Source organism: Psammomys obesus, unplaced genomic scaffold (assembly GCF_907164565.1).
Source record: "Psammomys obesus unplaced genomic scaffold, mPsaObe1.curated_primary_1811, whole genome shotgun sequence".
NCBI lineage: Eukaryota > Metazoa > Chordata > Mammalia > Rodentia > Muridae > Psammomys > Psammomys obesus.
In genome coordinates this window covers 2,750,489-2,777,067 of record NW_026585690.1, presented here as the reverse complement: position 1 = coordinate 2,777,067, position 26,579 = coordinate 2,750,489, and the positions used below count along the sequence as shown (strand labels likewise).

Below are 26,579 nucleotides of genomic sequence, written 5' to 3'. Positions count from 1 at the left end.
TGTGTGTGTGTGTGTGTGTGTGTGTGTGTGTGTGTGTGTGTGTGTGTGTGTGTATAACAGGGCACAGTGACAGAAGACTTCCAAATGCTGGGATGCTAGCCATGAGAACATTCTCAAAACGCAGTACAAGGCCTTAATGTATAGCACATATAGTAAAGTTCCCTTGACTTCATCAATCATATCACTATAAATAACTGAAACTTTCCCTTGATTCCAAAATCAGGAAGAACAGAGAAAGAGAAACCTAACATTTAGGCAATTGAAGGTAAAGCACAATTTCACATACTTTTCAATTTTGTTTTCCTTTCTTGGGCATTGGGGGAAGTAGTACTGAGACAACCAGACTGACCTGCAACCCAGAAGAACCCTTCTCCTAGTGCTGTGATACCCAACTATAACTCACATTCAGTTATAATTAAGTTTTGATGTTAAACTTTGTTAAATATGTTAAATGGATGTAACCCAGGCTGGCTTCAAACATGCTATGCACCAATGGATGACACTGAACTTCTTACTTTCCTGACTCAACCTGTGTGCTGGAAAGAGAGGTAAATACCATCCTACCAGGTTTAATATGGTGCTAGGGTGTCCAACCCCAGGATTCTGTGCCCACTAGGCACATACTCTACCAACTGAGGCACATTCCCAGTCCACATCCATATCTTTGAGTAGATAATAACAGATGGAAATAATGTATGCTAAAATCTTTTATTAAGTTTTCTCACATTATTTCTAATTTGAGAAAAGTTCATAGGAGCTAAAGAGTAACAAGACAGGAAGTTCAGAGCCATATGATGTACATGTGAGAACAAAGAGGCTAAAACAAGTATTTAAAAGAAGATCATCAGAAAAACAACTACAGGAGTCAAACTGCATACAATGAAAAATAATTAATTCCGGGGTACCCAAGCTTAATCTTATTGACTGCTTAATAAAACCTTATGCCCAGTTTGTTCTAGGGATCAAATTCAGGAAGTCGCACCTGCTCTACCTGTTAATAGCAGCAACTAAAGAAAAAGGCCATTCTATCCCAGTTGAGAGATTTAATCTCTCACAGTAGCTCTTCAACCTACTTTTCAGTATTTCATTTGTGTGTTCCAGCAGTTTGGTCATATAAACCAAAACATTCACTGCATTAGAGTTCATGAATTTTTTTTTTCTTTAGTAGGAAATAAGTTTACATATTTGCATACACACACACACACACACACACACACACACACACACAAAAGGATTTGAGATTTTTATTTAAGTACCTGCTTGAGATAATAGCAAATTTCTTAAGTCAACTTCAATAATTAACTCAGGAAGAAGTGTGGTAATTATCATTTTGTCTGTTGGATCTTTTTCAAAAGTGCAATAATTTCTCTACATCTAGGTAAGCACTTAGGACAAACTTAACTCTTTATTAGGCAAAAATGCAACAAAAGTTTTTAAAAGCCTCAAAGTAGAAACCAAATAGTGATTTTAACCCCCCCCCCCCCTTTAAATTTAAGATTCAGGTATCTGTGTGTGAGGAATTTGCTTACATGTATATGCACTACCTGAGTGCCTTATGGCCGCACAGGCCTGCAGAGGGCACCAGATGACCAGAAACTAGAGTTAAAGCTGACTATGACCCACCATTGGTACTAGGAATCCTTGTGGGAGCAACAGGTGTTTGTAGCTGCTGAGCTTAAGTCCCCAGACAGAGATTTGTTTTGTTTTGTTGAGACAGGGTTTCTCTGCGTAGCCTTGGGTGTCCTAGAACTCACTCTGTAGACCATGCTGACCTGGAACTATAGAGATCCATCTGCCTCTGCCTCGAAAGTGCAAGCAGGGATATTTCAAAGAGCCACAGTTAAATTTGTTTGTTTGTTTGTTTGTTTTCTTCTATGTTTTTCTGAGACAGGGTTTCTCTGTGTAGCCTTGGCAGTCCTGCAGACTAGGCTGATCTCAAATTCAGAGATCTGCTGCTGCCTCTGCCTCCCAAGTACTGGGACTAAAGATATGCATCACCACCACCTGGCATCAGTTGCTCAAATCTTGATACATACACCAAAGTTTCGTTTAATTTATGTAAATTCTCAATTAATTTATATGACTGTTGGTTAGGCAAAATCATGAGTGAAATCATCATCAATACCCTAGTATTCAGTAAAGTCAAAGTTGCACTCGGGCACATTCTTTTGGGCCCATTTTATTTGAAAATGCTTTTAAGCCAATAATTTAACTTTGCATAAAGGCCCCTACACAAAGTTTCTCGGTCCCCTAAAAATCAAAACACACTTCTGGTCACACGCAAGTCTTAGGATCAAAAGGACAAGGGAATTAATGCATTTTTTACTGAATGTTCAATGTCATGTTTTACTGAATCCTACACTCTGATCAGTATTACATATAAATGTGGTTTTCAGTTTTAAGAGAGCCTAATGAAGCATGAATGGTACCTTACTGAGTGTAATGGTGCACACTTGTAGTTCTCCCTAGCCAGAAGTCATGTATTTTAGCAAGCTACAGTAAGACTTACAGCTAACAAACAAACACACATAAGACAAACAAGATGATTATATAGTCCTAGTCTTCCTCCTCCTTCACTAAGCAATGTGACTAAAAATATGCCAAATGCTTAGCCTCCTTTCAGAAAAGTAATGGAAGTGACTGAGAAATCAGTATTTCTTTATTCCTAACAAAGCGCTAGAAAGATGTTCAGTGATTCAATGCATCTGTTGCTCTTGCAGACATCCGAGGTTCAATTCCTAGCACAGATACAGCTCACAGCTGTCTGCTCCAGGAAATGCAATGCCCTCTTCTGTGCTCCAGAGACCGGATATGCGTATGGTTCACAGAAAACATGTAGTTCAAACACTCAGAGATAAAACAAAGAAATAAAGAAAAATATCAAAACAAAACAGGTCTGAGGATAGTAGTATACGCTGCATCTTTATCCCAGTACATAGGAAACAGAGGCAGGCAGTTCTCTCTGAGTTTCAGGCCAGCTTGGTCTATAAAGAAAGACCCTGTCTAAGGATAAACAAACACATATATAAAACAACAGATCATGAAACACTTTAATAAAAAAGAAACTCCCATCGCTTGGAAGTGCATGGTTTTAATAGTATACACACACATTCCATGAAATTTAAATCTATGAAAAATTTGTTTTAAGTTTTAACAGCATATACTTCCTTACTCCAGGTATACTACAAATACAAACTGCAAACATTCTTACTTTTACTTTACCTTTTTAAAAAATGACTTATTTATCTTTTGCCTGTATGTGTATCTGTGTGAGGGTACCAGGTCCCCTGGAACTGGAGTTTTAGACAACGATAAGCTGCCATGTGGGTGCTGGGAATTGAGCCTGGATCCTCTGGAAGAGCAGTCAGCTCTCTGAACTGTTGAGCCATCTCTAGCGCCATACTTCACCTTTGTAAGTTTCTTCTAATTAATAGACTTTAGTCTTTAAATTTTATTTCATTTCATTTCACTTATTTTTTTGTGAGACTATAGTCCAGGATGATCTCAGACTTATTGAGACTATTAAGCTTGATGGGAAGCACCTTTAACCACTGAAAAATTTTGCCATCCACAGTCAATTAAATCTTAGTGAGAGCCTGAGGACAGCCTAGGCTATACAGAGACCCTTCTCAAGGGGAAAAGTTATATAATATAATCTAACTAGGAAAACTATAGAATTCTATATAATGCTCAGAAGTTGTAGTATCACCTTTTGTTGAGGCTAGAGAATGAAAGCAGGTAAACTAATGCAGTCTCAGGCCCAGCATTTTCCTTTGTAAACAATCCATTAAATCCAAACAATTTTAAAAAACATACACCAATTCTTATTTTTGTTCTATTGAGACAGGGTGTCATATACCCAGAGTAGCTTCAAACCATTACATAGCTAAGGATAACCTTGAACTCCTGATCCTCTCGACTCCACTTTGTAAAGGCTGGGGTCACAATTGTGGTTTCATTTTAATCTTACATATGTTCCTTCTTTTATATTAGATATCCTAATTCTAATTCTGAACTAAATTAAAACTTTAGGTAGGTCAGACCTGGCAGTGATTATGAAGGACCAGACTGGCCTTGAACTCATGCAATTCTGATTTATCCTTCTAAATGATAGGATTAGGTGCTAGTCACCATGTCTGGTAGTTTATTAAAAAAAAAAAATTCTTAATTCCTAATAGCATCCAGAGTCTTTGACAGCGCAGCCTTAGATGTGTAAGATCACTGGAAGTCAGCATTTTAAAGATGGTGTGATCCCAGTGAAACACCTCTCCTAAACGTGGCACTTACCTGTGCATCAATATCAATGGCAGGGTAGATAGGTAGCATGGCTGAAGGAGAGATGATAGGACTTGGAGTTGGAGTCTGAGGTTGGGAAACAGAAGCAGCGACACTGTGGGTAGGAGTGTTTGACATTGCAGATGCTCTTCCACTGACTGCTGTTGAACAAAATAACTGTACTTAATAAGGAGGAAACACTGTTAGCAAGGAATATTTAAAAGTATTAAAAGAGCTTTTGAAACAAAATGCCTATAAGATATAATCATCCATCTGAAAGAAAAATTCGCTTTTAATGAAGTAGCCAAAAATATTAATTCAAAATAATCCTGAAAACAAAAATTTTATGTACTAAAATTACATAGAAAAGGAATAATAGTCAAGAATAAATGAGGAAAAGGTGATTTTTTTTTAATTACACATAATATATTAGAGCAAATGGAAGATTTTTAAAGTCAAACTATTTAAATCATCACACATTTACTAACACAACAAGACAACAGGGCAATAATAATCTGAAGACCCTGGTGTAACAGTTTTCTCAACTATAAAAGCTCGATCCTCATACAGGTATAGATTTTCTTATATTAAGAATTATTCTGAGAGGAATAAAATATCTCACAACCAATCTAGCAGTCACACTGACTTAGAACAAAATGAAGATTAGGTAGAAATAGTGATAGTTTACACAATCATCCTCCCTGAGTGGATTTTTATTTTTCTATGTAGGATTCTGCTGCAATCTTAATTCACCCACATATGTGATTTAAATAATGGCTAGTAGGGTCTGTACGTGAAGTAGGAGAATGCTAAAGACAGAGTCATAGAACAGACTGAATAGTAGCTTAAAGGAGTTTACTCCCCCAATAACTCAATTCTGAAGTTGATGTGTGAACACCCTCTGCAAACAATAAGAATGCTGCTGCATTAAGTTTAAACAAGTGTGTGTTTCCCAAGTATTGTCAACTATGTCAGACAGAAAACAATTATGATTTACAGCTAAATCGAAAACCAGGCAAAAGAACTTATCTTGCCAAGAATAATACTGAAATTATCTTTTAACAGAGGTATATAAACATGACTAAATAATTAAATCTACATAAGATCCTTAGGTGTACATAACACACTACATTACAGCAACACGCACTCTACAATCATATATTTTTAGTTTACTTAAAAGTTAAAAGAAAAACAAACAACAACAAAAAAAAAGCAAAGAAACAAAACACTTGAATTATTAAAAGACCAGATCAAGAGAAAGGGGCATGTGCTACTGATTATCAAGCAACTCTGATACTATTCCACACTGTCTTATTTGTGTCTTTATAGACAGTGTCAATCGTGCAATCTTGATCTCCTGAGTCTACCTCAAGATTGCTATGATTACAGGCATGAGCCACCATACAGCCTTACAGAGTGAATTATTTCATTGAGAGTTCCTATCCTATACATAAATTTCAAAAATCACATAAAATCTACAGCTTTTAAGATTGTTTACATGTTTCTTTTCAACAGGTTTTCAAAAATGGAAAGAATGACTGAAAATGACCTTGAGTTTCTGCAATTGCTGCTTCCACCTCCCTAGCGCCAGGACTGTAGAGCTGCACCACCACAACTGATTTTATGAAGTGCTAGGGATCAAACCCAGGGTATATAGACACTATACAAACTCTCTACAAACTGAGTAGATATATACTTATATACTTGGCCCTCAATGATTTTTGTTCAATGATTTTAAATGGGCTAAAGGATTGCCAAATAAATGTGTAAATTTTAATCGACATTCCAACTGGAATAATATATATTTTAAAGTACACAATTAGTTTTCTTGTTCGGACTGTTTCAAATTGGTTCTTTTGATTGTTTCATTTGTAGTTAATAATAAAAAAATCCCTCACTGCCTTTGGGATGCCTTTGAAACTGTTTTATCAATAGTAAGTAACCACTTAACATTCAACCATTTACATCGATAAAAGAAAAAAAAATTTAAATATCTAAGTACCTAAAGGAATTCTATTACTAGCATTTTCTTTCTTTACATTTTAAAATTCAATTTAGAGAGGGAAAACCACATGCTTGACAAGTTTTAATAACAGCAGGACTGGAAAAGTGTAAATCAAGACAAAACAAAGGCTCCTGTTAAGAGAAATTAAACCACTACCTAGTTTTGACTTGGTGGGTATGGAGAATTAGAAAGGTTGAAGATGTGGCCAGCTAAGTACCAGAAGAAATGAGAGCATCCTATGAGAAACCTAACAAATGAGACCTGAGGAGTAAGGAGGTCAATGCTTGGGGGAAGAAGGCCAAATGAGGTTGCATTACACAAGAAGCCCAAAAGAAGATGGGGAAATGATCCTCAGTCAACTGCAAGAACAAGTATGATCAGAAGTTGTCACACAATGAGAGTACAGGGAAAACGGTATGTAAGAGTGTACACATATATGTGCGCACCATAGGAATAAGAGTGAGATATTAGGTAAGAATCATCTGCAGGTAGACAGTAAGGTCATTTTCAATTCTGTTTTTTCTGAGTACTTGACTCACACAGAAGAGTAAGACACAGTGGTAGCCTTTCTGGAAAATAGCAAACTTGTCATAATGCCTAAAATCTTACGTTCATTAAAATTAAAAAAAAAAAAAAAAAAAAAAAAGTAAGAGAAAAAACTTTTATGAAAGAAAAACCTTGAACACACAAACAGAAATCTTGGGAATAAATGAATCAATAGAAAAAGCTGCTTTACAAACACCTTGTAATTCTTATCAGAATTAAAAAAACTTTACAACAGCAAATTGTTGACAACTATGCCAAGTACATCAGGTAAACTCTGATAACACATTAAAAACAATTTCCCAACAGTCATTGATTTTGAACGACCAAGTCTTCTTTTCATCAGTGAGTTAACACTTAACTCTATAATCCTTTGGTTACCTGATATAATAGAGAAGCATGATCTAACTTACTGGACATAGTATTAATTTTAGATTTATAGCTATTATGTCCTAACTGTTATGCAATGTTAAAGACTTTGTTATCAGATGTCATTAAGTAATTAAGATATGATTAACAGGGATTTTGTTTTTAAAAATCATATACTCATGGATTAAGATTGTTACAATTCTTATTATTAGTCACTACTAGCAATTTTCGTAGTATAGTTTACTCTTAATATTAACAGAGATTTTCATACTACAGTTTGGTAAGGAAATTAAAAAAAAAGGATTGGGAAACTATATCGGTTTTTTTTCTTAATGTTATTTTTGTTTCTTAATGTTATTTCAACCTAAACATCTAAACTCTATACAGCGTATTTTTCTTTCAAGAAATGAGCCTTATATTAATGTATGACTTCACCATAATGTTTCAAAAAGTTTAAAAATTAAAAATAGTAAACAATACAGATAAAGACAAATGAGTTTTTAAAATGGGAAGAAATCAGAATAACTCATCAAAATTCAACTATGTGTTCTTTATTCTTCCCTTTCTTATCAAGTTTCCTTCCTGAAGAAGGAAAACAGTTTGTTAACAGGGAGCTCTTTATGACCTACAACCTATGAAATCTTATTCTACTCTGTACACAGTTCACAAAATTAGTCCCATATAAGCAGCATTTAACACTCTTAAGTTTCAGTCCTTGTTAGAAGAGAAGAAAAGCTCTCTGGCTACACATCTGAAAACACATCATTTACCATACTATTAGGGAAACACCTTCCCAGAATACAGTCAGAAACAGACTATACATTAACATTCACAGGGGATTTAAAAAAAAAAAAAATCACTGACATACAGTAGAATCAGACTCTACTTGATTGGTACTTTATTAATGTTGTCAAGGTTTGTTTTGATTGTTGTTTGCTTGTTTTTAAATAGCCACCATAAAGTTTGGTACATTACCATATAAAGTATTTCCTTCATCACAAATAGAATTCTTAATATGCCCTATCACCTTTATACTTCAACTTTTATCAATGTGAAGACAGAAGAAAAAATGCAAAATCCCAATCCCAGTGTTCTGAACTTAAAGTGAAAAAAAAAAAAAACAAAAAAAAAACCAAAGTAAAAGCCAACACTCAACCCACTAATGAAAAATCTAGATTCTCAGCCTACTGAGCTAAGACAGATAGATTTGGTCATTTATATTGTATGAACTAATCTTTAATTTGACCTTTAGCCATCTTTTTAACACTAGTTTTTCTAAAGACATTATGGGTCAAGGTCCAAAAATAGTTCTCAAGTTGAGTAATAGTTTAAAAAAAAAAGAAAAAGAAAAAGAAAAAAAAAGAAAGAAAAAAAAAAAGAAAAAACTTCTGGCACACTCTTACTCGCCTTAAGCAATCATATTTGATACCTGCTCATAACAATATAAACCCACCTGCCATGATGTCATCCAGCGTGTCATTGAGGGTCTGAGCAGGGCTGGCTACCATTAACCCTTGTTGTGTTTCAGTGAGAATTCCTTGCCCCAGCCCTGCCAACTGTGCTTGGCCCAGTACTGGCTGTCCAACTATCACTCCTTGAAGTTCTGTAAGATTTGCGATGGACCCCGGAGGCAAGGGACCCGCTGCCAGAGGCAAAGCTTGAGGCATCGCCAGAGGCTGGATTGGTGCAAAACCCATCTGAGCAGCAGTCTGCTGGGGTTCATCTTTAAGTACAACAGGATCCAGTTGCTGTAAGCGTGCATAGTCGCCCTCGGAAAGCTGCTCTCCAACCCCAACAGAGGTAAGTAGTCCCAGGTGCTGGCAAGACTGCTGCTGCTGAAGTTGAATTCTCTGAGCTTTAACTTCTAGATACTGTTTTTTAAGCTGTTGCTGAGTTTTCAGTTGTAACTCTCGTTCTACTTTCTGCAGTTCCTCCAGAATCTTTTGTTTCTTCTGAATTTGTTCCTCCCTCGTTTTGTTCAGTTCCTCGATCTTCTCCTTGGTAAGTTGGTCAGCATGAGCCAGCTCCAAGGACTGCAGCTGTGCATTTTTTTCTATGGCTTCTTTTATCCTCTGTTCCAGTTCTGTTAACTTTCCCTGAGCCTCTTCTACAATGCTCTCTGGCGACTGATTGGTGATGTAACCCTGTACATCCTGGCTGTTTGCTGGCAAATGGCTGTTGGACTTTTGTTTAGAAGCAGCTGTGTGAAAAAGAAACCCCCTCAGAAGTGCACATGAATGGCATCCTCATTACAGAGTTACTGTTGGGAGGTTTAGTGCCAACAGTTATGCACCAAGTTATCATATCCATGAAGGTGAAATGTACTTTTAAGGAGTTAAACACAAGTCCACCTTCTCTATCATAAAATAATGTATGTATTTTATGTGCATAGAGTAATCTCTGAAAGTAAAGTTCAGAATTTTATAAATATCAGAAGGCTAAAATTAGACAATAGATGGATGTAAGCTGTGACACCTAAGTGGTGCAGTTCATGTCAAGTCTAAGGCTACGTGCAGGTATTTCATATGGTCAGAATGTAAAAACTCATAATAAGAGCAGAAAAATAAGGCTAAATCATTAAGGGGTACTGAAAACTTGGATGTCTAAGTCAAGATTTTCCACACTTAATAAACACCTGTGCCTTTTAAAAAACACACACACATACATACAAAGAGTGTCCAAACCAGTGAGATGTACCAAGAAGTAAAAATACAACTAAAATATATGTCTGTGTTGGGAACTACCATCTTCAAGACTGACAAAGAAAAGAGAGAAATTCACATATCCACACAGCTACCTAGCCAATAGAGAACTGGGATTTAGTTTCCCTGGAGAAAAGACGCTGGACGTCGCCATCCTCTGTATCTTCTGACAGCCCAGGTAAATAGAGTGGTCTGGCTAACAGGTATAGCAACCAACCGAAAAGGATGCCAAGACAATAGGCTGGTGGTAGTGACCGAAAAGAGCTGCTGGGAACACCTAACATACTTGTTGGTAAAAGAATACAGGTAGCCAAAACCAAGATGCAAAAATCACAGTTTCTTCATGTAAAACTTTTCAAAAGAAAAACTGATTCAAGCTGGTAGGTGTCATATTTGGGGACATACTTAAGAACAGGCAAAGTATGACATACACAAGTCAAAAAATGGACCTTGGAATTCTAAGAAATAACGAGTGTGTCTTATGTATCTTTGAATATTAGTAGAGGAAAAAGTATACTAAATACATATCTAGGTTAAACCAGTTCTTTAAATTAAATTTAATATTTGATCCAACTTCTTAATCTTTATGTCTCACGTCACTACAAAGACTTAGGTATAATAAAAATGAACAGAATGTCATCCAACTGTATCCAGCTTAACATTAGAGGAAATTGTAGATAATCAGAATTCCATCAAAAAGAGCATCTGACCCTCTTCTGAGTTTCTCTTAGCACCTATCTTCCCTCCCAGAAACTTGTTTTTCTCATTGGTTTAAAACAAACAACAAACAAAAAAAACATTAAAGATACCAACTTAGTAAATTCACTGTTGGTGAAAAATAAATTTTTAAGGTCTAGTTTTTGTTTTCTTACTTTCACCTGGACGTGTAAGAAATAGTCTTTAGAAGTATAACTGACCTTTATTCCTAACGGGAAGAGTAGTAGCAACGTTGGCAGGTGGCTTGTCGGGCTCCTGAGGTGGGACAACCATGGGCAGTGCTTGAACTGGTACACGAGGTGCCTAAGAAAAAAGGATGATAGTCATTCTTTAGTACACATTATCACACTTAATAATTTGCAGACCTGTTAAGCATACTTAATGTGCCATTTCAGATAATGATTAATTTACATCAAACTACTTTCCTTAACATTCTTCTTTTTTTTTTAAACTGGCTATGAATTCCAGTTGTTATTCTGATAATAATTAAAAAAGAAAGTAAAATATAATGCCATCAAACTAGAAGATAAATGTTATAGCAAATGTACATTATCATTGGTATAATTATGCAGAGAACAAAGATGAGAGTTTAAATAAAGACTGTTTAAACTCTAAAGAAAATATAAGATGCTTTAATTTTGAATCTTACCCTATTTAAATCGTGGGATGGGGGGGTTAGCTGAGTGACATCTGGTGGAGGGGCTGCAAGCAGATTATTAGGATAGTCTAAAAGATAGCAAACAACACTTGTATGGCCACCTTTTGCTGCTTCTATCAACATGGTTGAGCCATCCTAAAAGAATGAATACAGAAGGAAAAAAAGTTAGCACACAGAAGAAAGCTATCAGATCTCAGATACACTGAAGTATCTAATACAGAATACTTTTCTATTAAAAGCAGATAAGCAATACCATCACAATGCCATCACAAATACAACTTATATATGATAATTTTATTATGTTCAAGATGAAGAATTCATAATGCTGACTAATAGCTTGAGTTACCTACTTTTAAACGGTGAGTAGGGTCTGCCCCATGAGCCAAAAGCAGTTCCACCACTGCCAGATGACCCCCTGCACAAGCCAGGGACAGTACAGTATGGTCATTATTAGCTGTGGTTCGATTCACATTTGCTCCTAAAACAAGCATCAAAAAATCACATTAGCAGATGGGAAAAACAATTTTATAAAGATTCATTCATTTTTAATATGTATATATATGAGTGCCTGCATGAGATTCTGTGCCCCATGTGATTGCAGATGGCCTTTGAGGCTGAGGACCTTGGTATCCCCTGAAGTCAGAGTTTCAGGAAGTTGTGAGCTACCTGATACGGATGCTGGAAACTGAGCCCAAGAAGTCTTCTGGAAGAACAGCAAGTGCTCTTAAGCACTGACCCAATCTTCAAGCATCTACTGTGGTAAAATTTTACTAATTATTTTGTTTTTATTTACACAAGCATGTGTGAGTGTTTTTGAGAGTGTGTGTGTATGTGACATGACGTGCATTTGGAATTAGAGGACAACTTGTGTAAGTTGATCTTCTGTCTAATGTGGAGTTCCAAGCATCAAATTCAGTTCACCTGGCTAAGAGGAAAGTACCCATACCTACTTATAACCACTGACTTTTACTAACTCAAGATTGTGTTTTAAAATCATTCTAAAACCAACCCCATGAAAATGATACATTTCTCTTATAAATACTTTAACATGTACCAGTAAAGATAATACAAGCTTGTAATATACCAAAGGCAATTATTATATTAAAAAGGTAAAAGACATGGATAGGAAAAATAGCTCACACTCAATCGTTAAAAGTACTTGAGTCTCTTCTAGGAAACCCAAATTTGTTTTCCAGCACCTACAAGACCTGTGCCTCTCATTCTGGGGGACCTGATGCCCTCTTCTGGCATCTGTGGGCACTGTTCTCATGTACACAAACCCAGAGGCAAAAATATATGCATAGTTTTAATATATAATATAAATAAAATCTTCAAAAAGAAAACCCAACACTGTCTTCTTTGGGCTACATAAAAACCGCAGAAGGAAAACAAAGCTCTAGGAATGTTTTCTCTCTGGTCTTCCCCTCATTAGGAAGTACTACAGGAAAGCAAGAAGGTAAATTTATCCCCTCAGCTATCATTACATCCCTAATTTGGATTACTGTGCTGGGTATGTGCCACCTGGAAATTTCAGGAAGAAAGTGGAATCCAATTAATTAAATATCAATCAAAGAAAGCACAATAATTATAGAGATAATTCCATTTTTGAGAATACCACTATGTGTATATGTCACCAATCTGTACATAAAAATTCCTGAAATTAGTCTAGAAATTTGAAATTTTTGTATAAAAGTTTTAAGTCTGATTTTTTTTAGTATTTTTGTATTGCACAAAGAAAGATTTTATAACTATACATAACCCTTCACTTATTAATCATCTCTATTTGCTTTAAAAGTATTTTAATCTGCTATAAGGAATAAAATTAATTCTTGAGAAACAATTTTTTACAGAGCTTCTGTACTAAATGTTGAGAAATCAGTTTATGTGTTTATTTGGCCAGTAAAGAATTCAAGAGCTGGACAGTGAACACGCATGCCTTTTTAATCCCAGCACTTGGGAGGCAGGCACAGGTGGATCTCTGTGAGTTCAAGGTCATCCTGGTCTACCAAGTGACTTTGAGGACAACAAAAGCTACAAAGAACAACTCTGTCTCGAAAAAAAAATAATAATGTTTTCAGAAGTGTTTTTCCACAGAGGGCTAGCTCGTATAATAGTAGTTCATAACTGTTATAAACATGAGGTGCTTATTACTAATGTTAAGAACATCCCTTCTCTGTGCCATATAATAACCACAAATGGCTTTTAGCCTTCAATGTCAAAACGCCTTAGCATAGTACCAGGTAGACAGTTCAAGAAAAGCAAGGCAATTCTTCTACATCATTTACCTTTACTAATTAAGAACTGAACTGTGCAGACATGACCAGCTCTTGCAGCTTTCATTAAAGGAGTTCTTCCACCTTCTGATTCATGTTCCTGTTTTAAAAGAAAAACATAAAAAACCAAACCAAAATAAAATAAAACACAGTTGTTTAACTAAAGGGAATAGTTAGTTACTCTTTTCATGAAAATCAAAAGGAAAACTGATCGTACTTTTGAACCCAAATATATTAAATATCACATAACGAACAAACTAAGAAAAAGATACTTTAAATTAGAATATTTTATGGTAATAATTTGAAACCGAAAGTAGGTAATTACACACACCTGTAATCCTACTTATCAGATAGCTACAATTATTACAAGTGCAACAGAGAGAGACTCTAGCTTCAAAAGAACACTGAAATGACACTCTCACCTAATAACAGCTAGAAATTTCTCCTTTCTCCACAACATAGTTGTAGAACTTGAACAGTAGCCCGATGGTCAACCAGCTTCCTTTAATGGCAAGATCCTACTACGTATGTCAGGTTTGCACACAAGAGTGATGCTCCGACTTCAATCTTCTGAATGCTAGGCTTATAATCTAGGCACCCTCTCCTCAAACCTACATTATTTTCTGGGAGAGTCTCATTTAACACAGGCTAGCCTCAAAACTCCCTCTGTATTTGAGGCTCCACTGACCTCCTGCCTCTGAGCGCTCTTCCTTCCATAGATACTGCATCCCTTTCAAACTCTCAAGACCACTCCAGCAATTCTTTCTATTACGCATCTCTTTTGTCACATTTCCTGGCCTCCCTTGCCAAACCCCACCCAGCAAACCTACCACAAATGACTAATTACATCTTTTAACCTTGCTTGCTTTCTGTATGATCCCTATGACATTTCTTAATAACCGGCACAGAATGCACTTACTATTTACCCACCTAAATAACTTATGTACTGCTTGTGGGACGAGATTATTAATTGTTTTAACACTTTTATTAATAATACTCAAAAGACAGAAGGCAAATTTTCCCCAACCTACAAGGAATGCTTATAAGCCCCATTTGCATTAAGTAAGCAACTAAGGAAAATTAGTTTGTAGTACCACCTCTAGCAGAAAACTTTTCTTTGTAAAGTGATGAGATTAGTGAACTGGATAATACTACAAAAATAAAAATAAAAATGAAATAATGTAAAAAAAAAATCTGACTACGTGATTTTACACAATAGCAAGAAAAAAGCTAATAAAGTTAGAGGAAATATGCCTCTGAACAGATTTCTTGGCTTTGTTTGGTGAGATAGGGTATAACTATGTACTCCAGGGAGTCCTTGAACAAAAGTAGCCTAGGTTGAGCTTAAATTCTTAGGCATCTTCCTTGTTCAGACCCAAGTACAAAGAAATGTGCTACAACACTTTAACTCCTGTCTTATTTTTACAAATAAAGATTTAAGTGACAAAGCTTACCAGATCTGCACCTGCCTGAAGTAAGACATCTGCTACATCTGTATGGCCATTTTCACAGGCATATGTTAAAGCTGTGTCTCCTGTTGCTGTCGTTGCATGAACATTAGCTCCTGCAACAGTTACAAATGATTAGTTAAAACCATTTTTTAAAATGAACATGATAGCACATAACTCATAAATCAGACAGAATATCCATATCCATTTCTAGATTGAGCACTTTGACAACCTCTTGAGAGTGTGGAGGAAGTCTGCAAGACATTGCTCAGCAGATGAATTTACTTGCCACCCAGCCTGACCCAAAACCACATGGCGGAAAGAGAAAGCAGGCTCCCACACGTTGTCTTCTATGCCCCACCTTTTTGATTTTTTTCAAGACAGGGTTACTCTGTGTAGCCTTGGCTGTCCTGGACTGGCTTTGTAGACCAGGCTGGCCTCAAACACACAGAGATTCACATGCCTCTGCCTCCCAGAGTGCTGGGATCACAGGCTTGGGCCACCAAGACCAGCTTATCCTTTACTTTTCAACATATGCATGATGACATGGTGCATACACAAATACATGAAGTAATTTTTGAAAAAAAAAATGAGTAAAAGTACTTGAAGTTAAAACTGCATGTAACTCCTATGACAAGTAAATTATTCAGAACATACACAAAGCATATCCTATCTTTTCAGCATATATTCTATGCATCGTAACAGCATAAAGACATTTGTACTGTGTGGTGCTTATTTACATCAATATGCCCAAATGCAAAATTCCATACCTGCAGCTAGTAAGTATTTAACTAACTCCAAGTGGCCCTCTTGAGCGGCTTCCATCAGAGGAGTAGAACACCCTAGTTCTATATCAGCTCCAGCCTTAATCAGAAAGTCTGCCACTTCCAGAAAGCCTCCACAGCAAGCCAGGGTCAAGGCAGTTTCTTGAGTTTCTTCTGTCTGTGCATTGATATTTGCTCCTAAAATAAAGATTCTACTTAAAGGAAGTTCATGAGTTTACTCAGATACAAACAAAACCTAACTGTTTTCTAATGAACTATATCTAAAGCGAATAGAACTATCTCTTCCCTATTCTTGGCAGTCAAATGTAAAAGGGGAAAAAAACCACTCATAAGTCTGTATTTGATATATGCAGTTGGAATTTTTGTTTAAAATTACAAAATTCCCTTTTATAAAGATTCAAAATGGATGATAAAGGTACTTATGACAGTAGCTAACATTTAATAAGCTGTTACTATTTCCCAGACAATATTCAAAAGTACATTTAGGGCAGGGGCAGTGCTGGAGAATGAATCCTGGCCTCACCTATTAGACAACAGAGTGTTGTTGGATAGACACCAAACCCATGTCTGTGGGAATATTGAGGAAGTACCACTGAGCAGCATATTTCTGAGGCCTTATGTTGGTTTTACTTTTAGCACCACTTTACATAAAGCTGTATATGCTGAGGTTAATTCACTTAATTTACTTGCCGTAGGCAACACGATTATCATCATTACTATCACCATCACCAGCTGATTCTGATTTTAATCGGCAACATATGACAAGCACTGTTTTAGGCCTTCCTGGGTAACTCCCACAGAAAAAAACTACCTAAAGTAACAAAATTGCCATGCAATGTAAATAACTCGCATTTTTTAAATGGGAGATTATAATCTAAAGTCAGACCTTTAAACTACTAGATCTCTTCACTTTCCAAGAAGTTCCTACGGGATGAGCTCAACAGTGTGATGATGCTCATCCTCCTTTCTTTTGTTGGTTTTGTGTGCTCTTTGGTTTTCTCCGTATGTTTTTCCACATGTACCCTGGTTGGCCTCAGACTTGTTAGCACAAGTGTGTCTTCACTTGGCCTGCTACACACTTTGATCAAGTAAACCTTCACAGCAATGTTTTCCTTGTTGCTCCATCAGGCACTAGTTCCATCACACATTTATTTATGAGTGGGTAGTACCTCCAAACAATTCCCTCACTATATCAGGCTTAAGAGAATTGTTATACATATTACCTTCAGAAAAATGTTCACATGAACCTTGATTTTTCTTTGTTTTATTTTTGCACGGCGTATGACATTAACAGCTCTGCACAAAGAAAATTCTACTTCATTTTGTTCAAAGGGTATGTGAGCCATTTTACAGCAGAAAAGATAAGACATTTGAGAGCAAAACCTCCATGTAAATCATCTTAGGTGAAATGCTGAAAATAAATCTTAACAAAGACATGTGCTCTACAGATTTATGGTGTAGTACTTCCTAAATGTGCTTACCTTGTCCTAGAAGTAACGCCACCATTTCCTCATGTCCTTCTCGTGCTGCCTCCATCAAAGGAGTATAACCTTCATCATTGACCTCTTCCAGACTAGCTCCTCTTTCAATAAGTAAGGCTGCCAGTTCCACATGTCCCCCACATGCAGCTAAAGTCAATGGTGACTCAAATGAATCAGCTGGCATGTTCACCTGAGCACCACTGTCCAGAAGCAACCGAGCTACTTCAACATGGCCATCCTATTCAAGAGCAATTGAAGAAATTCAGTCAGCACCATAAAAATTTCAAATTGGAAAAAAAAAATGTCTCAATGATCATACTCAAGTTTGCTGACGTTTACTAAAACAATAAATCTACATCTGACACTTTAGTAAACATATATTATGTTTTGACAGTACTCTTTTATCAAACACAGTTGGAAATGAGAGCTTGAGGGCTTAAAGCAAACAGAGAAGAATGGAGCCTATAATCAAGAAAGAAATAGCCAATAAATGAACTGACAAAATCCTAATGCCAAAGAGTATCAGCAGAGCATGGCGAACATTTAAATGGTAAACAACAAAGCTCAGATAGAGGAAAGCAAATTTTTCCTAAGATCTTAAAGAGTGAGAAAACTTGACTACACAGAAAACTTTCTACAACAGTGGTGAAAAAAAATGTATCATGTGTTAAAAAAACACAATGTATACACTGTTTTCTTTGTTGTTCATCACTTAAAATCAAGTGAGAAAACAAAAAAAAGTCGTTACTTATTCCTAGCAACTACTCAAGAATTTCTTTTAATTCCCCTTCATATACTTCCTCATATGTATTTCACCTTGCTCTGAAAGTCATGTCCACTCCAACCTAAGAACAAAACATACCAGAGAACTCTGATGTCTTATTTCCATGGTAACATTGCTGTTTCTGCAACTGTGAAATGCATCCCATAAAGTGAAATCAAAGAACATTTCAGAGCATCAAGTTTTTAGTAAGATATCCACATGCCTGGCTTCTATTCATGTAAATTTTAGTTACATGCACCCACCACCCACTTATTATTTACTGAGACCAAGAACTGTGATTACAGGCATATCTGTCTGTCTGTCTGTCTATCTATCATTTCTGGCAACCAAGAACTGGTATTACTGGCATCCATCCATCCACCTATGCATGCATCCATATTATTTATTGAGAATGAGTACCAGTGCTCCAAGCACAACTATTTGCAATTATCTATAAAATTACTAGTACATATACTTACATAAAATTCCTATGTTGAAGGTTGGTCCGATGCTTTATTTTGATGTTAATTACTGGCTCTCAAGATCGATTACTACCTGAATACACCTATCCTTGTTTTGTAAACCTAAGACATGATACCTGATTGGTTGATTAAAGGTCTAAAACCTGGGCAAGGCAGAATGGGCTAAGTGTGGCTAAGGTTCCCAGCCTTTGGGAAGAGAACAATCACCGGAAGAAAACATAGTCCGGATAGAGAGAAAGGAGGAGGATGCCACGATGAGTTAGCATGGAGAAGAAACCATGTGAGACTCCAATAATGGTGTGAAAAGTTCCAGATAAAGAATACAAGCATTTATAAGATTATAGATGGAAGATAGCCCAGATGAGAACGGTTAAGGAGGATGGCATTGGATGGGGACTGGGAGGTAGATGGTGAGGTTATACAGATAAAAATATTTGCCCAGCTCAAGGTAAACAGACAATTATAAAATCTAACAGCTGTCTGTGCCTTATTATTTGTGACAGAGGGTTAAATAATGCCACTGTAATAATTATACAGCAAAAAAATAAAATAATATTCAGCCCAACATCATTTCTATTTACTAGAACATTACTCCTTAATTTATGTTTATAAATACAGGGTATTTGCATGGTATAAGGTAGTAATAATGACTGAATTTCTATATAAGAGAGATTGCTCAAACTGTCAATATTATTGCTGTGTGAGGGTCTTATTTATTCCTCATAAGTACACCAGAAAAAGAGCAAGCGTTTTACAGACAAGATACTCAAAAGCTCCAAAGAAATTTATGCATGTTTAAAAGAGAAACTCATTAAAGCAAATACAGGGCTGCCAATAAAGAAAACAATATATGTCAAGTACTAAATGACAGACAACTGTCTAACATTTTTCATAAATCATCCTGCAGTGTTTTTCAGATATCTCTTTTTTTGTAGGCTATAAATTATGATAGAAAGTATTAGTATAGTTCATTTTAGAGGACAAACTCTAAAATACAATTCTTTCTTTTGTTTTTAAAGGTGTGTGTGTGTGTGTGTGTGTATGTGCTTTTGCTGCTTTTAAATGTACCGTGTGCATGTAGGTGCCCACAAACACCAGAAAAAAAAAAAAAAAAACAAAAAGTCAGGTCCTCTGTAGGTAGTTATAAGCAGTTGTGAGCTATACTGTCTGAATGTACTCTACACAGCTCTGGCTGTCCTGAAACTCACTATGTAGACCAGGCTGTCCTGAAACTCAGGATCTGTCTGCACATCCTTAGTGCTGGCATTAAAGGCATGCATCACCAAATATCTGGCAGTTACAAACTTGTCTCAAGCTACCAGCATTATTCCTGTTTCAACTTCCAAAATGCTTGGATTACATGTGATCACCATAAGTACAGCTAAGTTCTGTTCCACAATAAAATAAAATAAAACTTTGCAAAAGGAAAAGGTTAGTTTACAATGGCTCTACCTCTACCCACCTAAAATGAAAATATACTTCATACATGCATTTCATTTTTCTTACCATGCAAGCCTCCATTAAAGCAGTATGCATTTCATCTGTTTTATGCTCTTGATCAGCGCCTGCTTCCAAAAGAAATCGCACCATCTCTAGATGTCCTAAATCAAAATTGTGTTAGATTATTTATTTATTTTTAAAATTTGTTCTAAAAATCAAAGTGATTGATAATTTTTGGGCATATCCCAACATCTCAAATGGTCTTTCTGTAAATCTATGAACCTCAACCACATGATATGCTTATTATTTTTAGATTTCTGTTACTTACTTTTGCTTTTTTGGTTTTGCAAGACGAGGTTTCTCTGTGTCAAAGAGCACTGGCTGTCCTGGACTCGCTTTGTAGACCAGGCTGGCCACAAACTCACAGATCCACCTTGTGTTCCACCACACAAGGCACGATTTCTGTTATTCTTAATTATGTGTGAAGTGCCTCTAAAGACCAGAAAAGGCTGTCACACAGCCTCCCCCCAACCCCCAGAGCAAGAGTTGTGAGCTTCCATGTGGGTGCTTATAAACTGAATTCAGGTCCTCTGCAAAAGCAATCATTCTACGCTTCAGAGTCACCTCATTAGTCACAGTGTACATATATTTTTCAAGAGATAGTAACCTAGAATGAAAATTATTCAAGCTATTACCTCTATGAGACCAAGTGCTTAAACTCACAGTAAGTAACACAAACTTTTCAGCAGGAATCCTATTTATAAATTTTTAACTGCATTTATGAAAACATTGCTAAAATAATTTATATGCATTTTTTTTACTTGAAGATACCTAATGATAGAAACGGACAGTTTCAATATATCATGTGTTAGTTGAAGAAGTGACTAAAAGTGGAAGTTCAAGTATACATAAATAGTACTTTGGATAGTATATAAGAAAGAAATATGAAATGAGTTACAAAAAGCTAGAACACATACAGGATCAACATCTTGATTTGGTTGACTACTCATCACCCTTTCAACTTTTGTTATTCTCCTATCAATGTTCACTCTCTCTGACTTCTATACCTTTTCCATCTTGGTACCAAACTAATACCCAGAAAAACTCATTAGAAACACAAGAAGCTAACAGAGTTCACTGACCCCTGTACATATTCAAGATGAGCACCACTAGCTTAATTCTCTAACAAGTATCTAATTAACCCTTGCAAACCCAACCTTAGATGTCACTTCTAGAAAGCAGAGTAGGCTACAAACAAAGGGAAAGAGACAAGACCTGCACAAGCAGTCTCATCAAAAAGTGCTCTGGCCAGCTAGGATTAAGTAATGCAAAAAAAGTAATGGAGTCATTTCTGGGTTCAAATGTGCATAAATCCACCCAGAAACTTTGAAAATCTTAACTAAATCCTCTGTTCCTTAATAAAGACTAGCTCTTGTGTCGGACTGTAACAGAGGGTAGGAAAGTAACTGACTTCACTGTGGTCTCCACATGAAAATCTACTAGCATAGATAAATCTTAGAAATTTACATAGCTAAACAGTATTGGGTCGTGTTTTTAAAGAAATCAGCTCTAAAGACAATACAAGTTCATGCCCACTCTTAAGTATTAAAAAAAAAACTAGGCTGAGTAAAAGGAGAGAGTGAAACTTAAGCTGGTGCTCCTTTGTATTTATAGTCTTATGCGTAAGGAGTAAACCTGTGACTGAGTGCCTCCTTAAATTTTGCACCTGCACTTGCAAAACCTTTTTCTTAATATTTCAGATCAACACTGAATGGCGTTTTTTTAAAAGATAAATATATTTCTTATTTATACAGTATTCTGCCTGCGTAAGCCTGCATACTAGAAGAATGTACCAGATCTCATTATAGCTGGTTGTGAGCCACCATGTGGTTTGTGGTTATTGAACTCAGGACCTTTGGAAGAACAGCTAGTGCTGTCAACCACTAAGGCCTCTCTCCAGCCCCATGAATGGCGTTTTATGAAGTAAATATGGCATGGTATAAATACTGACACAAAGTTGCATGGCTCATTTTTGGGAGGGAGGGAGGGAGGGAGGGAGGGAGGGAGGGAGGGAGGGAGGGAAGGAAGGAAGGAAGGAAGGAAGGAAGGAAGGAAGGAAGGAAGGAAGGAAGGAAGGAAGGAAGGAAGGAAGGAAGGAGACAGACTCAATTTATAGCCACACGTCATGCCTGTGGAGTATAAAAAAATGCGACTCTCTGGCTCTTAAAAACTCTTTAATATTGATTTCTTGTAGGTGGGCATATCTGGCCCAGCTAAAAACCCATATTCTGTATTACTACTATTTTCGGATTAGTTGGTACTTAATTATGTGCCTTCTTACACATGCTAAAAAAAGGTAGAAAGGTAAAAAGCTTCCAATACGCAAAACTTTCATAGCAAAATCACATTAAAATTATCAGCCTACTTTGATAAAAGAACTGGATTGTCACTTTTAAAGAAAATATTTACAATTGAGACTATATAGTACTAAATATAAATTATAAAACACTTTAAACGAACTTATTTATAGTTAATAACACCATTATAATACTGTTAATTTAAAAACTGATTTTATGTTGAAGAGATATGGAGTAGGCAGCCTTGCCTTGTCCCCGATTTCAGTGGGATTGATTTAAGTTTCTCTCCACTTAATTTGATGTTGGCTATAGGCTTGCTGTACACTGTCTTTACTATGTTTAGGTATGTGCCTTATATACCTGATCTCTCTAAGACTTTAAACATGAATGAGTGTTGGATTTTGTCAAATGCTTTTTCAACATCTAAGGAGATCATCATGTGGCTTTTTTCTCCTTCAGTTTATTTTTATGGTGGATTACATTGACGGATTAGCATACATTAAACCACCTCTGCATGCCTGGGATGAAGCCGACTTGGTCATGGTGGATAAGATCTTTTATGTGTTCTTGGATTTGGTTTGCAAGTATTTTATTGAGTATTTTTGTACCAATGTTCATAAAAGTGATAGGTCTGAAATTCTTTTTTTTTTTGTTGTTGTTATTGGGTCTTTGTTAGGTTTAGGTATCAAGGTGACGGTGGCCTCAAGAATGAGTTTGGTAATGTTTCTTCTGCTTCTATTTTGTGGAACAGTTTGAAGAGAATTGAAATTAGCTCTTCTTTAAAGGTCTGTAGAATTCTGTGGTGAAACCATATGGCACTGTGCTTTTTTCCCTATGGGAGACTTTTGATGACTGCTTCTATTTCCTTGGGGATAAAGGACATTTAATCTATTTACCTGATCTTGAATTAATTTTGGTAAATGGAATCTATCAAGAAAATTGTCCATTTAATTTGGGGCTACAGCTGGGATACAAAATGAATAAATTGTAATTAATAAAAAAATAGGGAAAAAAATTTTAAAAACTGATTTTATTTTCATTATTTCACTTCATAAAAGATTATACTATACCTTTATAACAAGCTAATGTAAGGGCACTCTCTTTAAATTCGTTGGAATGCGTATTGATGCCAGCTCCATTTTCTAGCAGCAATCTGGCTACTTCCACATGTCCAGCACTTCCAGCTTCCATAAGAGGTGTATGGCCATTTTCGTTATGGTCCTCAATACTAGCACCGGATTCCAAGAGCACCTTTACAACATCTACATAGCCTCCAGCACAAGCGTAGGTAAGGGCTGTGTTGCCTGTTTAGGTAAGCAAGCAATAGAGATATCAACATAGCTCACATACATACAAATACACACTCAGCTTAGTGAGATGCATTGGCATGTAAATGGACATAACCACAAAGCCAGTTTGATCCCTGGGTCCTATATGAAGGAGGAGGAGAGAAGGAACTCCAGCAAGATGTCCTTTGTTTCCCCAAGTGCACCATGGTACAAGTGTGCATGCACAAAAACAGATAAAAATAAAAATAAATGTAAAACATTTTTAAAAAATAAAACAAGTTTACATTAAAAAGCTGGAATGGAAAACTATATCCATAATAAACAGTAAATAGACACATAGATTTGCATGCCTTCCTCTTTCCAAAATCAACTTCCTGTTCTCCCTTAAAAGCAGTATCAAGCTGTGCCAGATGGTATGGGTTATAATCTCAACAGCTGAAAGGTTAAAGAGATTAAAAACTTAAGGCCAGCCTGAGAACAGAGTGAGTCTAAGGAGTACCTGGACAACTTAGTAAGAGTCTGACTTAAGTTACAAAGTTAAAGGCCTAGGAAACTATTAGGTCCTTTGTGGAATAGCTGCCTAGCACATATAAGTTCTGGGGTCAATTCCTTGTACTGCCAAACAATAAAAGAAAATATATGTCAAATTATAGAAAAATCAGATACACCTATCAAGACTGGAGAATTCTGAAATGACAGTGAAGCCAAAACCTATGATTCTACAACAGTATGGCTACCTAAACAAGACCTGAACAATAATTCTAGTGGGCATACTACATCGAAAGAAGATATCTCACAAAGAAGATATCCCAGCCCTAGAAAAAGAAATACAGGTAACTAATGACTACTGATGGGGGGGGGGGGGGGGGGGGGGGAGGAATCAGCATTTTCCAAAGATGAGGCTCCTAACTGGTTATTTAAAAACTGATCAGCCCTAAAATCATATACATACAACCCCACTAAATGTTATAAGTAGGTTGTATTTATATATTCATATATATATATATATGTAACAATAATAAAAGAGGCTGTCAATTTGAGAGGGAATTGGGGGAACATAGGGGCATTGGAGGAAGGGACATGGTAGGGTTAAGAAGAAGGAAAATGATGTGGAAGTAATGTATTTTAATTTTAAATGAAAGAGGTAAAAAAAAAAAAAAACTTCGTAAATGAGCTGTGTAGTTCTTTCCTGAAATTACCATTTTCCTTCCCAAATGAGATAAATTATAGTTAACTTTAATAAAAAGTTTCATAAAGCATTATTTTTATATTCAAAACCTATATCGTACATAACCCACATAATAACTGCTCAATGTCAAATGATTTCAAAACATTCCTATATTGGTTTTGGAACATACACAGTTCCTGCTGGCATGAAAAAACAGCAATCCTGACTCGGCCTCCCATGTGCTGTGACTAGAGGCACAAGCCAGGACAATGAGCAGATGTTCCTCTTGCTGGGCACAGTGCCGCACACCTGTAATCCCAGCACTCAGAGAAGCAGAGGCAGGCAAATCTCTGAGAGTTTGAGGACAGCCTGGTCTACAGAGAGAAACCCCATCTTATATTAAAAAAAAAACCCAAAATGATTATGTGTACACACACACACACACACACACACACACACACACACACACACACACACATAAAATCTCTTAGTGATAAAAACTTCCTACATTAACAGAGAACCCACATTGGTAAGTGGGGAAAAAAAGGACTTTTATTTAAAACACAACTAAATTTGATTTTTTTTTTTTAAATCTGAAGAAAACTCACAAAATATAAATGTTAGGCCCAGATATGACCCTACCCCTACAGAAGAGTTGACCCAACCTACAGAAAAAGAAGTTAGTTTAGGCTAAAACTGTGGCACACTGGACGTTTTTATAGTTCTTTTTATTTGGGCCACAATTCAGCAAAACGAGGAGATCCTGGTTGCTCATCCTATTCTCCATATTCTACATATTGCATTTGTAGTAAAAATGAAGCCAGGTTTTGAGAAGTAGTCTTTCAAACTGAGAGCTTCCTATACTTTAAAAGAACCTAAGTGTCTTTTTAACAAAATAGAAGACATTTCTTTTCATGGATTTTATATACTGAAACACCACAGAAACTTATGGAAATATGTAGCACTTTTAAGAAATCTGGGAACTGTTAAATCTTTAAAAGTGAATAATGAGAAGCAATTGTTAAAAGGGATGCTACTAGCTAATGAATTGAAAAAGAAGTATAATAACCTGTTGAAGATTGTGCATTGACATCAGCTTTATGAGCTAGCAGCAGTTTCACGATTTTGACATGTCCTCCATTAGCAGCAGCCATTAAAGGTGTAATGTCACCTTTGATTCCCCTGTCTTCCACATTTGCATGCATTGCCAATAAAACCTTGAAAAAGAAAAAAAATATATAGTTTACAGAATATTAAGTAAATAATTAGAAAGTTTTCAATATATTTATTTATAATACCTACCTACTCTTAAGATTCCTAAGATTTATCAAAAATATACAAGTTGTATGTAACAATGTACTGAAATTAGCTTAATGGACAAAGAAGTTCGTTTTTTTCTTAATAAGTAACAGATTTCTTTTAAGGGTTATTTTTCTAGCACAAACCTGTGCAAGCTCATAGTATCCTGCAGAACAAGCTAAACAAAGGAGGCTCTCCCCTTCCTCGGTGTGCTCATTCACACTTCGACCTTCAATGAGTAATTTCCGCACAGCATTTACATCTCCTTCTGAACAGGCCTCTGCCAAACTGCGGCTACAAGATGACAATAGAGAACAGCGAATAAGAGTATCACCACAAAGCATCGTAGAAAAAAAATCTGCATCATACACGTACTGGTTTTTAGGTCATCCAAATGAAAATTATCAGTACACTAAATGTTTTCAGTTATGTTCAGTATTTTACAGTAAATACTGAAATCATATACCACAAAAGTTCAAACAAAAATAGTGTGAACTGTCGTTCAATTGTTAGAAATTTTATATG

General features: G+C 36.2%; 1 protein-coding gene across 5 annotated transcripts in view; it reads right to left on the bottom strand.

The window, feature by feature from the left end:
* Ankrd17 (ankyrin repeat domain 17) overlaps positions 1 to 26,579 on the bottom strand; it is a 133,896-nt gene that overhangs the window by 41,349 nt on the left and 65,968 nt on the right. For 2 of the 5 annotated variants that reach the window (XM_055595971.1, XM_055595992.1), the window contains exons 4-16: positions 26,201 to 26,348; positions 25,825 to 25,972; positions 23,369 to 23,602; positions 20,008 to 20,102; positions 17,257 to 17,494; positions 15,761 to 15,952; positions 14,997 to 15,106; positions 13,555 to 13,642; positions 11,620 to 11,747; positions 11,261 to 11,404; positions 10,812 to 10,914; positions 8,646 to 9,392; positions 4,288 to 4,436 (exon numbers count right to left, since the gene is read on the bottom strand). In XM_055595971.1, the coding sequence (XP_055451946.1) occupies positions 4,288 to 4,436; positions 8,646 to 9,392; positions 10,812 to 10,914; positions 11,261 to 11,404; positions 11,620 to 11,747; positions 13,555 to 13,642; positions 14,997 to 15,106; positions 15,761 to 15,952; positions 17,257 to 17,494; positions 20,008 to 20,102; positions 23,369 to 23,602; positions 25,825 to 25,972; positions 26,201 to 26,348 (2,524 nt within the window). The remainder of the gene's footprint in view (positions 1 to 4,287; positions 4,437 to 8,645; positions 9,393 to 10,811; positions 10,915 to 11,260; positions 11,405 to 11,619; positions 11,748 to 13,554; positions 13,643 to 14,996; positions 15,107 to 15,760; positions 15,953 to 17,256; positions 17,495 to 20,007; positions 20,103 to 23,368; positions 23,603 to 25,824; positions 25,973 to 26,200; positions 26,349 to 26,579) is intronic. The other 3 variants (XM_055595982.1, XM_055595999.1, XM_055596009.1) reach the window with 3 other exon arrangements.